The sequence below is a fragment of the Nerophis ophidion genome, linkage group LG01 (assembly GCF_033978795.1).
Source record: "Nerophis ophidion isolate RoL-2023_Sa linkage group LG01, RoL_Noph_v1.0, whole genome shotgun sequence".
In the NCBI taxonomy this organism is placed as follows: domain Eukaryota; kingdom Metazoa; phylum Chordata; class Actinopteri; order Syngnathiformes; family Syngnathidae; genus Nerophis; species Nerophis ophidion.
In genome coordinates, this window is record NC_084611.1 from 682,910 (window position 1) to 697,693 (window position 14,784).

The 14,784-nt window shown below is 38.2% G+C and overlaps 1 protein-coding gene across 2 annotated transcripts in view; it reads right to left on the bottom strand.

Annotated features, from left to right (window-relative positions):
• Positions 1–3,363: 3,363 nt before the first annotated feature.
• Positions 3,364–14,784, bottom strand: part of LOC133542951 (choline transporter-like protein 1) — a 52,859-nt gene continuing 41,438 nt past the window's right edge. For both annotated transcript variants that reach the window (XM_061887288.1, XM_061887366.1), the window contains exons 15-16: positions 10,269–10,343; positions 3,364–10,204 (exon numbers count right to left, since the gene is read on the bottom strand). In XM_061887288.1, the coding sequence (XP_061743272.1) occupies positions 10,196–10,204; positions 10,269–10,343 (84 nt within the window). In that variant the 3' untranslated portion in view covers positions 3,364–10,195. The remainder of the gene's footprint in view (positions 10,205–10,268; positions 10,344–14,784) is intronic.

The window sequence follows — 14,784 nt, forward strand, 5'->3', positions numbered from 1 at the left end:
GGTATGGCCACAAATGTACCAGTAACAAAGTCTACAATCTCAGGTGTGGTATGGCCACAAATGTACCAGTAACAAAGTCTACAATCTCAGGTGTGGTATGGCCACAAATGTACCAGTAACAAAGTCTACAATCTCAGGTGTGGTATGGCCACAAATGTACCAGTAACAAAGTCTACAATCTCAGGTGTGGTATGGCCACAGATGTACCAGTAACAAAGTCTACAATCTCAGGTGTGGTATGGCCACAAATGTACCAGTAACAAAGTCTACAATCTCAGGTGTGGTATGGCCACAAATGTACCAGTAACAAAGTCTACAATCTCAGGTGTGGTATGGCCACAAATGTACCAGTAACAAAGTCTACAATCTCAGGTGTGGTATGGCCACAAATGTACCAGTAACAAAGTCTACAATCTCAGGTGTGGTATGGCCACAAATGTACCAGTAACAAAGTCTACAATCTCAGGTGTGGTATGGCCACAAATGTACCAGTAACAAAGTCTACAATCTCAGGTGTGGTATGGCCACAAATGTACCAGTAACAAAGTCTACAATCTCAGGTGTGGTATGGCCACAAATGTACCAGTAACAAAGTCTACAATCTCAGGTGTGGTATGGCCACAAATTTACCAGTAAAAAAGTCTACAATCTCAGGTGTGGTATGGCCACAAATGTACCAGTAACAAAGTCTACAATCTCAGGTGTGGTATGGCCACAAATGTACCAGTAACAAAGTCTACAATCTCAGGTGTGGTATGGCCACAAATGTACCAGTAACAAAGTCTACATTCTCAGGTGTGGTATGGCCACAAATGTACCAGTAACAAAGTCTACAATCTCAGGTGTGGTATGGCCACAAATGTACCAGTAACAAAGTCTACAATCTGAGGTGTGGTATGGCCACAAATGTACCAGTAACAAAGTCTACAATCTCAGGTGCGGTATGGCCACAGATGTACCAGTAACAAAGTCTACAATCTCAGGTGTGGTATGGCCACACCTCATAATCATATCATTTGGTACTTGACACATGCTAACTGTTAGCATGCTAACTTTTTTTTGCCAATGTTGCTGCCAAACACCTCAAACTCATAATTTGGTACCTGACAGGTGCTAACTGTTAGCACGCAAACATTAACATGCTCGAATTAGCGTGCTAACCTTTTTAAGCCAATTTTGCAGCCAAACAGATTTATATAACTTGGAACTTGACACATGCTAACTGCTAGCATGCTAACTTTTTTTTTTTAGCCAATTTTACAGCCGAACACCTCATAATCATATCATTTGGTACTTGACACATGCTAACTGTTAGCATGTTAACTTTTTTTTTAAGCCAATTTTACAGCCGATCACCTCATAATCATATCATTTGGTACGTGACACATGCGAACTGTTAGCATGCTAACTTTTTTTTGCCAATTTTGCTGCCAAACAGATTTATATAACTTGGAACTTGACACATGCTAACTGTTAGCATGCTAACTTTTTTTTTAAAGCCAATTTTACAGCCGAACACCTCATAATCATATCATTTGGTACTCGACACATGCTAACTGTTAGCATGCTAACTTTTTTTTGCCAATCTTGCTGCCAAACACCTCAAACTCATAATTTGGTACCTGACAGGTGCTAACTGTTAGCACGCAAACATTAACATGCTCGAATTAGCGTGCTAACCTTTTAAAGCCAATTTTGCAGCCAAACAGATTTATATAACTTGGAACTTGACACATGCTAACTGCTAGCATGCTAACTTTTTTTTTTAGCCAATTTTATAGCCGAACACCTCATAATCATATCATTTGGTACTTGACACATGCTAACTGTTAGCATGCTAACTTTTTTTTTAAAGCCAATTTTACAGCCGATCACCTCATAATAATATCATTTGGTACTTGACACATGCTAACTGTTAGCATGCTAACTTTTTTTTGCCAATCTTGCTGCCAAACACCTCAAACTCATAATTTGGTACCTGACAGGTGCTAACTGTTAGCACGCAAACATTAACATGCTCGAATTAGCGTGCTAACCTTTTTAAGCCAATTTTGCAGCCAAACAGATTTATATAATTTGGAACTTGACACATGCTAACTGTTAGCTTGCTAACTTTTTTTTTAAAGCCAATTTTACAGCCGAACACCTCATAATCATATCATTTGGTACTTGACACATGCTAACTGTTAGCATGCTAACTTTTTTTTTAAAGCCAATTTTACAGCCGAACACCTCATAATCATATCATTTGGTACATGCCACATGCGAACTGTTAGCATGCTAACTTTTTTTTGCCAATCTTGCTGCCAAACACATCAAACTCATAATTTGGTACCTGACAGGTGCTAACTGTTAGCACGCAAACATTAACATACTCGAATTAGCGTGCTAACCTTTTTAAGCCAATTTTGCAGCCAAACAGATTTATATAACTTGGAACTTGACACATGCTAACTGCTAGCATGCTAACTTATTTTTTAGCCAATTTTACAGCCGAACACCTCATAATCATATCATTTGGTACTTGACACATGCTAGCTGTTAGTATGCTAACTTTTTTTTTGCCAATCTTGCAGCCAAACACCTCAAACTCAATTTGGTACCTGACAGGTGCTAACTGTTAGCACGCAAACACTAACATGCTCAAATTAGCGTGCTAACCTTTTTTTAGCCAATTTTACAGCCGAACACCTCATTATCATATCATTTGGTACTGGACACATGCTAACTGTTAGCATGCTGACTTATTTTTTAGCCAATTTTACAGCCGAACACCTCATAATCATATCATTTGGTACTTGACACATGCTAACTGTTAGCATGCTAACTTATTTTTTAGCAAATTTTACAGCCGAACACCTCATAATCATATCATTTGGTACTTGACACATGCTAACTGTTAGCATGCTAACTTATTTTTTAGCCAATTTTACAGCCGAACACCTCATAATCATATCATTTGGTACTTGACACATGCTAACTGTTAGCATGCTAACTTTTTTTTTTGTCAATCTTGCAGCCAAACACCTCAAACTCATAATTTGGTATCTGACACGTGCTAACTGTTAGCTCAAATTAGCGTGGTAACCTTTTTTTAGCCAATTTTACAGCCGAACACCTCATTATCATATCATTTGGTACTGGACACATGCTAATTGTTAGCATGCTAACATGAGCACGCTAACTTCCTGTTTTCCTTTTTTTTGCTAATTTTACATGCAGACGTTTGATAGTCGTATGACGTGGAAGTTGAAGCATGCTAACGTTAGCATTGAGGTTGGGTTTGCACATTTCTGCCCACTTCCTCCCGACATTGTGGTGTGTTGGCCTGCTGTAGACCTCTGGTACACATCACACACCACCTGGCGTTTGTGGCTTTTATTGGAAATAGCAAAACAATTCTGGACAAAAGTTTACTGCCAAGCGTCCTGGAAATACAAGCAAACACGGTAGAAAATGGATGGATGGATGGATGTTAAAGCATGTTTCCTCCCTGGTTAATACTAGAAGGGGCCCTATGGTGATTTTCAGCTTCAGACAATAAGTATCCAAGTCAACAATAGTTTTTGAACCTTTTTTTTTTACAATGTTGCCTATTGTTCACAATCATTATGAGACAAGAACACACCTCTTTTTTGCAAGTATACTGTATATATATCATGTAGTAACAGACATGTTCTGAACAATAAACACACTGCATGTAAATATCATGTAGTAACAGACACGTTCTTAACAATATTAACTGTTTCCATAGCAGTGCACTTTCGGCTTCTTCTTCCGGAAAAAAAAAATGCAAGTGTGTTGCAATCATGACAGACTTGGTAACGGACAACGAAGACTACCATTTTTGGACAAATAAGGATTCACAAACTTATCTTTTTGTAGCTGAATATACAGAGGATGAACTACTGCTTCTAGAAGCCAGCACTAAGGAAGAGTGAGACGTCGGAGCAGACGGAAGCCGAGAGAGTGAGGTGAAAGTCACTTTGGCCTCGTAATTGTGGAAATTAAAACAAAACAATTTTAACATAAATGGAGTGCTTACCCAAATAAAACGGGAAAAAACACGGACAAATTGCACAACTGTCCATGGATGGACAAGCTTATCTTTTTGAAGCTGAATATACAGAAGAGGAACTACTGCTTCTAGAAGCCAGCAGGAAGGAAGAGTGAGACGTCGGAGCAGACGGAAGCCGAGAAAGTGAGGTGAAAGTCACTGGAACTGTAATTGTGGAAATTGAAAGGAAGCTATTTCAACATAAATGGAGTGCTTACCCAAATAAAACGGGAAAAAATGCGGACCAATTGTACAACTGTCCATGAATGCACAAGCCTATCTTTTTTAAGCTGAATATACAGAAGAGGAACTACTGCTTCTAGAAGCCAGCACGAAGGAAGAGCGAGACGTCGGAGCAGACGGAAGCCGAGAGAGTGAGGTGAAAGTCACTGGAACTGTAATTGTGGAAATTGAAATGAAGCTATTTCAACATAAATGGAGTGCTTACCCAAATAAAACAGGAAAAAAAACATTGACCAGACACACAACTGTCCATGGATACACAAGCTTATCTTTTAGAAGCTGGATATACAGAAGATGAACTACTGCTTCTAGAAGCCAGCTTGAAGGAAGAGTGAGACGTCGGAGAAGACGGAAGCCGAGAGAGTGAGGTGAAAGTCACTGGCTTTGTAATTGTGGAAATTGAAAGGAAGCTATTTCAACATAAATGGAGTGCTTACCCAAATAAAACGGGAAAAAACACGGACAAATTGCACAACTGTCCATGGATGGACAAGCTTATCTTTTTGAAGCTGAATACACAGAAGATGAACTACTGCTTTTAGAAGCCAGCACGAAGGAAGAGTGAGACGTCGGAGCAGACGGAAGCCGAGAGAGTGAGGTGAAAGTCACTTTGGCCTCGTAATTGTGGAAATTAAAACAAAAAAATTTCAACATAAATGGAGCGCTTACCCAAATAAAACGGGAAAAAACACGGACAAATTGCGCAACTGTCCATGGATGGACAAGCTTATCTTTTTGAAGCTGAATACACAGAGGATGAACTACTGCTTTTAGAAGCCAGCACGAAGGAAGAGTGAGACGTCGGAGCAGACGGAAGCCGAGAGAGTGAGGTGAAAGTCACTTTGGCCTCGTAATTGTGGAAATTAAAACAAAAAATTTTTAACATAAATGGAGCGCTTACCCAAATAAAACGGGAAAAAACACGGACAAATTGCACAACTGTCCATGGATGGACAAGCTTATCTTTTTGAAGCTGAATACACAGAGGATGAACTACTGCTTTTAGAAGCCAGCACGAAGGAAGAGTGAGACGTCGGAGCAGACGGAAGCCGAGAGAGTGAGGTGAAAGTCACTTTGGCCTCGTAATTGTGGAAATTAAAACAAAACATTTTTAACATAAATGGAGCGCTTACCCAAATAAAACGGGATAAAACACGGACAAATTGCACAACTGTCCATGGATGGACAAGCTTATCTTTTTTAAGCTGAATATACAGAAGAGGAACTACTGCTTCTAGAAGCCAGCACGAAGGAAGAGTGAGACGTCGGAGCAGACGGAAGCCGAGAGAGTGAGGTGAAAGTCACTTTGGCTTCGTAATTGTGGAAATTAAAACAAAACAATTTTAACATAAATGGAGTGCTTACCCAAATAAAACGGGAAAAAATGCGGACCAATTGCACAACTGTCCATGGATGCACAAGCCTATCTTTTTTAAGCTGAATATACAGAAGAGGAACTACTGCTTCTAGAAGCCAGCTTGAAGGAAGAGTGAGACGTCGGAGAAGACGGAAGCCGAGAGAGTGAGGTGAAAGTCACTGGCGTTGTAATTGCGGAAATTGAAAGGAAGCTATTTCAACATAAATGGAGTGCTTACCCAAATAAAACAGGAAAAAAAACATTGACCAGACACACAACTGTCCATGGATACACAAGCTTATCTTTTTTAAGCTGAATATACAGAAGAGGAACTACTGCTTCTAGAAGCCAGCTTGAAGGAAGAGTGAGACGTCGGAGAAGACGGAAGCCGAGAGAGTGAGGTGAAAGTCACTGGCTTTGTAATTGCGGAAATTGAAAGGAAGCTATTTCAACATAAATGGAGTGCTTACCCAAATAAAACGGGAAAAAATGCGGACCAATTGTACAACTGTCCATGGATGCACAAGCTTATCTTTTTTAAGCTGAATATACAGAAGAGGAACTACTGCTTCTAGAAGCCAGCTTGAAGGAAGAGTGAGACGTCGGAGCAGACGGAAGCCGAGAGAGTGAGGTGAAAGTCACTGGCTTTGTAATTGCGGAAATTGAAAGGAAGCTATTTCAACATAAATGGAGTGCTTACCCAAATAAAACAGGAAAAAAAACATTGACCAGACACACAACTGTCCATGGATACACAAGCTTATCTTTTAGAAGCTGGATATACAGAAGATGAACTACTGCTTCTAGAAGCCAGCTTGAAGGAAGAGTGAGACGTCGGAGAAGACGGAAGCCGAGAGAGTGAGGTGAAAGTCACTGGCTTTGTAATTGCGGAAATTGAAAGGAAGCTATTTCAACATAAATGGAGTGCTTACCCAAATAAAACAGGAAAAAAAACACTGACCAAACGCACAACTGTCCATGGATACACAAGCTTATCTTTTAGAAGCTGGATATACAGAAGATGAACTATTGCTTCTAGAAGCCAGCACGAAGGAAGAGTGAGACGTCGGAGCAGACGGAAGCCGAGAGAGTGAGGTGAAAGTCACTGGCTTTGTAATTGCGGAAATTGAAAGGAAGCTATTTCAACATAAATGGAGTGCTTACCCAAATAAAACAGGAAAAAAAACATTGACCAGACACACAACTGTCCATGGATACACAAGCTTATCTTTTAGAAGCTGAATATACAGAAGACGAACTACTCTTTCTAGAAACCAGCTTGAAGGAAGAGTGAGACTTTGGAGCAGACGGAAGCCGAGAGAGTGAGGTGAAAGTCACTGGCGTTGTAATTGTGGAAATTGAAATGAAGCTATTTCAACATAAATGGAGTGCTTACCCAAATAAAACAGGAAAAAAAACATTGACCAGACACACAACTGTCCATGGATACACAAGATTATCTTTTTGAAGCTGAATATACAGAAGAGGAACTACTGCTTCTAGAAGCCAGCAGGAAGGAAGAGTGAGACGTCGGAGCAGACGGAAGCCGAGAAAGTGAGGTGAAAGTCACTGGAACTGTAATTGTGGAAATTGAAAGGAAGCTATTTCAACATAAATGGAGTGCGTACCCAAATAAAACGGGAATAAACACGGACAAATTGCACAACTGTCCATGGATGGACAAGCTTATCTTTTTGAAGCTGAATACACAGAAGATGAACTATTGCTTCTAGAAGCCAGCTTGAAGGAAGAGTGAGACGTCGGAGCAGACGGAAGCCGAGAGAGTGAGGTGAAAGTCACTTTGGTGTTGTAATTGTGGAAATTGAAACAAAGCTATTTCAACATAAATGGAGTGCTTACCCAAATAAAACAGGAAAAAAAAAACACTGACCAAACGCACAACTGTCCATGGATACACAAGCTTATCTTTTAGAAGCTGAATATACAGAAGACGAACTACTCCTTCTAGAAACCAGCTTGAAGGAAGAGTGAGACTTTGGAGCAGACGGAAGCCGAGAGAGTGAGGTGAAAGTCACTGGCTTTGTAATTGTGGAAATTGAAATGAAGCTATTTCAACATAAATGGAGTGCTTACCCAAATAAAACAGGAAAAAAAAACATTGACCAGACACACAACTGTCCATGGATACACAAGCTTATCTTTTAGAAGCTGGATATACAGAAGATGAACTACTGCTTCTAGAAGCCAGCTTGAAGGAAGAGTGAGACGTCGGAGCAGACGGAAGCCGAGAGAGTGAGGTGAAAGTCACTGGCGTTGTAATTGCGGAAATTGAAAGGAAGCTATTTCAACATAAATGGAGTGCTTACCCAAATAAAACGGGAAAAAATGCGGACCAATTGTACAACTGTCCATGGATGCACAAGCTTATCTTTTTTAAGCTGAATATACAGAAGAGGAACTACTGCTTCTAGAAGCCAGCACGAAGGAAGAGTGAGACGTCGGAGCAGACGGAAGCCGAGAGAGTGAGGTGAAAGTCACTGGCGTTGTAATTGCGGAAATTGAAAGGAAGCTATTTCAACATAAATGGAGTGCTTACCCAAATAAAACGGGAAAAAGCATGGACCAAAGATACTGTAATATGATTGTTCATGTTTTTCACTCACTACATATTAGTGTTCTATCTCATTGTGTGCGTTTTGTGCTCACCTAGAAGATAGCTTATCTCTTTCCGTAGTTAGCTCTCACAGCTAGCAGAAAGAGTTCCCCCGTGTTGGCTCTTGCAATAACAATGTTGCTACAGTTTGTTAGTACACATGTTACACAACATACATGAAGTATAGTTGACAGTTGTAGATGTTACACAACATAAATGAAGTATAGTTGACAGTTATACATGTTACACAACATAAATGAAGTATAGTTGACAGTTATACATGTTACACAATATAAATGAAGTATAGTTGACAGTTGTAGATGTTACACAACATAAATGAAGTATAGTTGACAGTTATACATGTTACACAACATAAATGAAGTATAGTTGACAGTTATACATGTTACACAATATAAATGAAGTATAGTTGACAGTTGTAGATGTTACACAACATAAATGAAGTATAGTTCACAGTTGTACATGTTACACAACATAAATGAAGTATAGTTGACAGTTGTAGATGTTACACAACATAAATGAAGTATAGTTGACAGTTATACATGTTACACAATATAAATGAAGTATAGTTGACAGTTGTGGATGTTACACAACATAAATGAAGTATAGTTGACAGTTGTAGATGTTACACAACATAAATGAAGTATAGTTGACAGTTGTGGATGTTACACAACATAAATGAAGTATAGTTGACAGTTATACATGTTACACAACATAAATGAAGTATAGTTGACAATTGTGGATGTTACACAATATAAATGAAGTATAGTTGACAGTTGTAGATGTTACACAACATAAATGAAGTATAGTTGACAGTTGTGGATGTTACACAACATAAATGAAGTATAGTTGACGGTTGTAGATGTTACACAACATAAATGAAGTATAGTTGACAGTTGTGGATGTTACACAACATAAATGAAGTATAGTTGACAGTTATACATGTTACACAACATAAATGAAGTATAGTTGACAGTTGTGGATGTTACACAATATAAATGAAGTATAGTTGACAGTTGTAGATGTTACACAACATAAATGAAGTATAGTTGACAGTTGTGGATGTTACACAACATAAATGAAGTATAGTTGACAGTTGTGGATGTTACACAACATAAATGAAGTATAGTTGACAGTTATACATGTTACACAACATAAATGAAGTATAGTTGACAGTTGTGGATGTTACACAATATAAATGAAGTATAGTTGACAGTTGTAGATGTTACACAACATAAATGAAGTATAGTTGACAGTTGTGGATGTTACACAACATAAATGAAGTATAGTTGACAGTTGTGGATGTTACACAACAAAAATGAGGTATTGTTGACAGTTGTAGATGTTACACAATATACATGAAGTATAGTTGACAGTTATACATGTTACACAACATAAATGAAGTATAGTTGACAGTTATACATGTTACACAATATACATGAAGTATAGTTGACAGTTGTGGATGTTACACAACAAAAATGAGGTATTGTTGACGGTTATTGAATGCATTTTGAAAGAGATTTAGATGTAGAATTGATTGCTAAGATTAGCTGCATTGCTTGTCTCTCCTAATGATTGTGAACAGTAGACAAAGTTCCCCTGCAACGCTGCTCTCCGTCATGCACATTAAAAGTCCAACAACAAGACTTTGTTACAATTAGTGGTTTCCAAAAAGATATATAAGATAAAAAAGTCAGTATTTCTTAGAATTACAAATGAAATTGAAGCCAAACAGGAGAAATGAGATGAGTGGCGTTGATGTTTGTCTGTGGCAGGTGAGCAGCAATTAGCAGTCATGCTAGCCCAGGTGAGTGAATAGTTAGCTAAATGCTTATAGCCGACAGCTGTGTTCCTCGGACTGGCCTTACACCACGTGTTGGACTGGGAGCGCCCTCTAGCGGCCGCTTCACTGAGCCTGCGGGGGAGCAAAGGTAGATTTACTCAGCAACACTGTGACGCACGGACATCTTTGAACGCACCATAGGCTTCATCTCCCGCCCGCTGCCGTCCTCCGCCTTGTGGCGAGCGCTCTTCCTGCTCTCTTCAACAAACTCCTGACGAGACAAATAAAGCAACACTACGTCAGATCAATTGAACAAGATCATGTTTGAATGTTTGACACATGCAGGCTGGGGTTTTATGTCATTGTTAAAAAAAAGAATACATCAAAATCAATGTTATTGACCTTTTCAAATAGTCCACTTTGAAACATTTACTGGGGAAAATATTGCATATTTACTGCGTTTGCCTTATCAAAAAAACATAAAAGTAATCATTTGAAGGTTGATCTAGACCAGGGGTCACCAAGACCAGGTCGCCCGTAAGGACCAGATGAGTCGCCCGCTGGCCTGTTCTAAAAATAGCTCAAATAGCAGCACTTACCAGTGAGCTGCCTCTATTTTTTAAATTGTATTTATTTACTAGCAAGCTGCTCTCACTTTGTCCGATAATTCTAAGAGAGACAAAACTCAAATAGAATTTGAAAATCCAAGAAAATATTTGAAAGACTTGGTCTTCACTTGTTTAAATAAATTCATTTATTTTTTTTTACTTTGCTTCTTATAACTTTCAGAAAGACAATTTTAGAGAAAAAAATACAACCTTAAAAATGATTTTAGGATTTTTAAACACCTATACCTTTTTACCTTTTAAGTTCCTTCCTCTTCTTTCCTGACAATTTCAATCAATGTTCAAGTATTTTTTTTTTATTGTAAAGAATAATAAATACATTTGAATTCAATTTTTCATTTTAGCTTCAGTTCTTTCAGCGAAGAATATTTGTGAAATATTTCTTCAAACTTATTATGATTAAAATTCAAAAAAATCATTCTGGCAAATCTAGAAAATCTGTAGAATCACATTTAAATCTTATTTTAAAGTATTTTGCATTTCTTTTAACATTTTTATTCTGGAAAATCTAGAAGAAATAACGATTTGTCTTTGTTAGAAATATGGCTTGGTCCAATTTGTTATATATTCTAACAAAGTGAAGATTGGATTTTAAAATATTTAAAACATGTCATCAAAAATATATATTTATTGTGAGAAATCATTAAGATGATCAGTGTTTCCACAAAGATAAACATCATTAATTATGAATATTAACATAGAGTTAAAGGTAAATTGAGCAAATTGGCTATTTCTGGCAATTTATTGAAGTGTGTATCAAACTGGTAGCCCTTGGCATTAATCAGTAGCCAAGAAGTAGCTCTTGCTTTCAAAAAGGTTGCTGACCCCTGATATAAAGATTCAAGCATTAAAAGTAAAACAAATATTTATCTAAGACTTATTTTACACGTTTATGAGTGGGCCCTTTTGGATTCCCGCGACATTTGAGTAATTTTATGTTTTTTAATAATAATTTTAATTCTTATAATGACTCAAAGTCAATATTAGCAATTATTGACATACTTCTGTGTCCAATTACTTCACCTCAAATATTTTACTTTAAAATTGTTTGTGGGAAAATATTGCATATTTTGTGTTTTTCTTTGGCAAAAGTAGCATAAAACACAACAAAAAATGTAAATACATATTGAACACATTTGAAAAGACTATCACAAAAAAACCCCATGAAAAAGGAAAATAAAAAAGCAAACAGGTGAAATGTAACGAGAAAAAGTTGAAAATTGGACTCTAGTAGCAAACCTGCCATGTATTGTCATTGCTCAAAAATAATAATGAATCAAAATCAATGTTGTTATGAATTTTTGTCATTGAAGGCTCCAATTACTTCACATTAAAAAGTCCACTCTGAAATATTTTCTGGGAAAAATATTGCATATTTACTGGGTTTGCCATATAAAAAACATAAAAACTAATCATTTGAAGACTGAGCTACAGATTACAGCATTGAGAGTAAAACAATGATTTATATATATATATATATATATATATATATATATATATATATATATTTATAAAACACGAATTGGTATGTCAGACTTAGCCCTGTCTTGGTTTAACTCTTATCTTACTGATAGGATGCAGTGTGTCTCCCATAACAATGTGACCTCGGACTACGTTAAGGTAACGTGTGGAGTTCCCCAGGGTTCTGTCCTTGGCCCTGCACTCTTCAGCATCTACATGCTGCCGCTAGGTGACATCATACGCAAATACGGTATTAGCTTTCACTGTTATGCTGATGACACCCAACTCTACATGCCCCTAAAGCTGACCAACACGCCGGATTGTAGTCAGCTGGAGGCGTGTCTTAATGAAATTAAACAATGGATGTCCGCTAACTTTTTGCAACTCAACGCCAAAAAAACGGAAATGCTGATTATCGGTCCTGCTAGACACCGAACTCTATTTAATAATACAACTCTAACATTTGACAACCAAACAATTAAACAAGGCGACACGGTAAAGAATCTGGGTATTATCTTCGACCCAACTCTCTCCTTTGAGGCACACATTAAAAGCGTTACTAAAACGGCCTTCTTTCATCTCCGTAACATCGCTAAAATTCGCTCCATTCTGTCCACTAAAGACGCTGAGATCATTATCCATGCGTTTGTTACGTCTCGCCTCGACTACTGTAACGTATTATTTTCGGGTCTCCCCATGTCTAGCATTAAAAGATTACAGTTGGTACAAAATGCGGCTGCTAGACTTTTGACAAGAACAAGAAAGTTTGATCACATTACGCCTGTACTGGCTCACCTGCACTGGCTTCCTGTGCACTTAAGATGTGACTTTAAGGTTTTACTACTTACGTATAAAATACTACACGGTCTAGCTCCATCTTATCTTGCCGATTGTATTGTACCATATGTCCCGGCAAGAAATCTGCGTTCAAAGGACTCCGGCTTATTAGTGATTCCCAAAGCCCAAAAAAAGTCTGCGGGCTATAGAGCATTTTCCGTTCGGGCTCCAGTACTCTGGAATACCCTCCCGGTAACAGTTCGCGATGCCACCTCAGTAGAAGCATTTAAGTCTCACCTTAAAACTCATTTGTATACTCTAGCCTTTAAATAGACTCCCTTTTTAGACCAGTTGATCTGCCGTTTCTTTTCTTTTTCTTCTATGTCCCACTCTCCCGTGTGGAGGGGGTCCGGTCCGATCCGGTGGCCATGTACTGCTCGCCTGTGTATCGGCTGGGGACATCTCTGCGCTGCTGGTCCGCCTACGCTTGGGATGGTTTCCTGCTGGCTCCGCTGTGAACGGGACTCTCGCTGCTGTGTCTTGGATCCTCTTTGGACTGGACTCTCGCGACTGTGTTGGATCCATTGTGGATTGAACTTTCACAGTATCATGTTAGACCCGCTCGACATCCATTGCTTTCCTCCTCTCTAAGGTTCTCATAGTCATCATTATCACTGACGTCCCACTGGGTCATTATTGTCACCAATGTCCCACTGGGTGTGAGTTTTCCTTGCCCTTATGTGGGCCTACCGAGGATGTCGTGGTGGTTTGTGCAGCCCTTTGAGACACTAGTGATTTAGGGCTATATAAGTAAACATTGATTGATTGATTGATTGATTATATAAGTCTTATTTTAACACGTTTATGAGTGGGCCCTTTTTGAATTCCCAAACTCTTTGAGTCATTTGGGTTTTTTTTAATAATGATTTGAATTTTTATAATGACTCAAAGTCGATCTTATAAATGATTGACGTACTTAAGTGTCCAATTACTTCACCTCAAATATTTCACTTTGATATTGTTTGGGGGAATATATTGCAAATTTTGTGGTTTTCTTCGGCAAAAATAGCATAAAACACACAAAAAAATTGAAATACATCTTTAACGCATTTTAAAAACCCCATGGAAAAAGTGAAATAAAAAAAGCAAACAGGTGAAATGTAACGAGAAAACGTTGCAAATTTGACTCTAGTAACAAACCTGCCATGCATAATGAATCAAAATCAACGTTGTTATGAAGTTTTGTAATTGAAGGCTAATAGTCCACTTTGACATATTTTGGGGGAAAATATTTCATATTTTGTGTTTTCAAAAAAAATGACATAAAGGGCATAAAACAAAAACACCCAAAAAATTAATATCAAAAACATGTTCATAACAAGATGGAATATTTATCATATTTTGTTCATTTTAATCATTGACCGATTTCTGACTTCTGGCAACTACTTCCGCAAACAAAGGCAAGTGCTTTTCTAATCATGGCAGACTTGCCAATAGACAACAGCCAAGACTATTCTTGGACACAACTTCATCTCATCTTGAAGCTGAATATAGCGAGGATGCTTCTAGAAGGAAGCACGATGAGAGGGTGAAACGTTGGAGCAGACGGAAGTGGAGAGAATGAGGTCGGCGTCTCTTGACGCTATAAAAGTGGAACTTGCAACCCGGCTATGTGGAAACAAACGGCGTGCTTACTCAAAATAAAGTGGAAAAAAATGTCCGCGTCAAGGTGGAACAAAAGCACCGAGGAACTAGAATAATCATCATGATTCTTATTATGCTGTCTGGCTAGCTGAATAACATCAAATACAAATATTTCCTCAGTGTTCACCCTTACAGTAACAATCG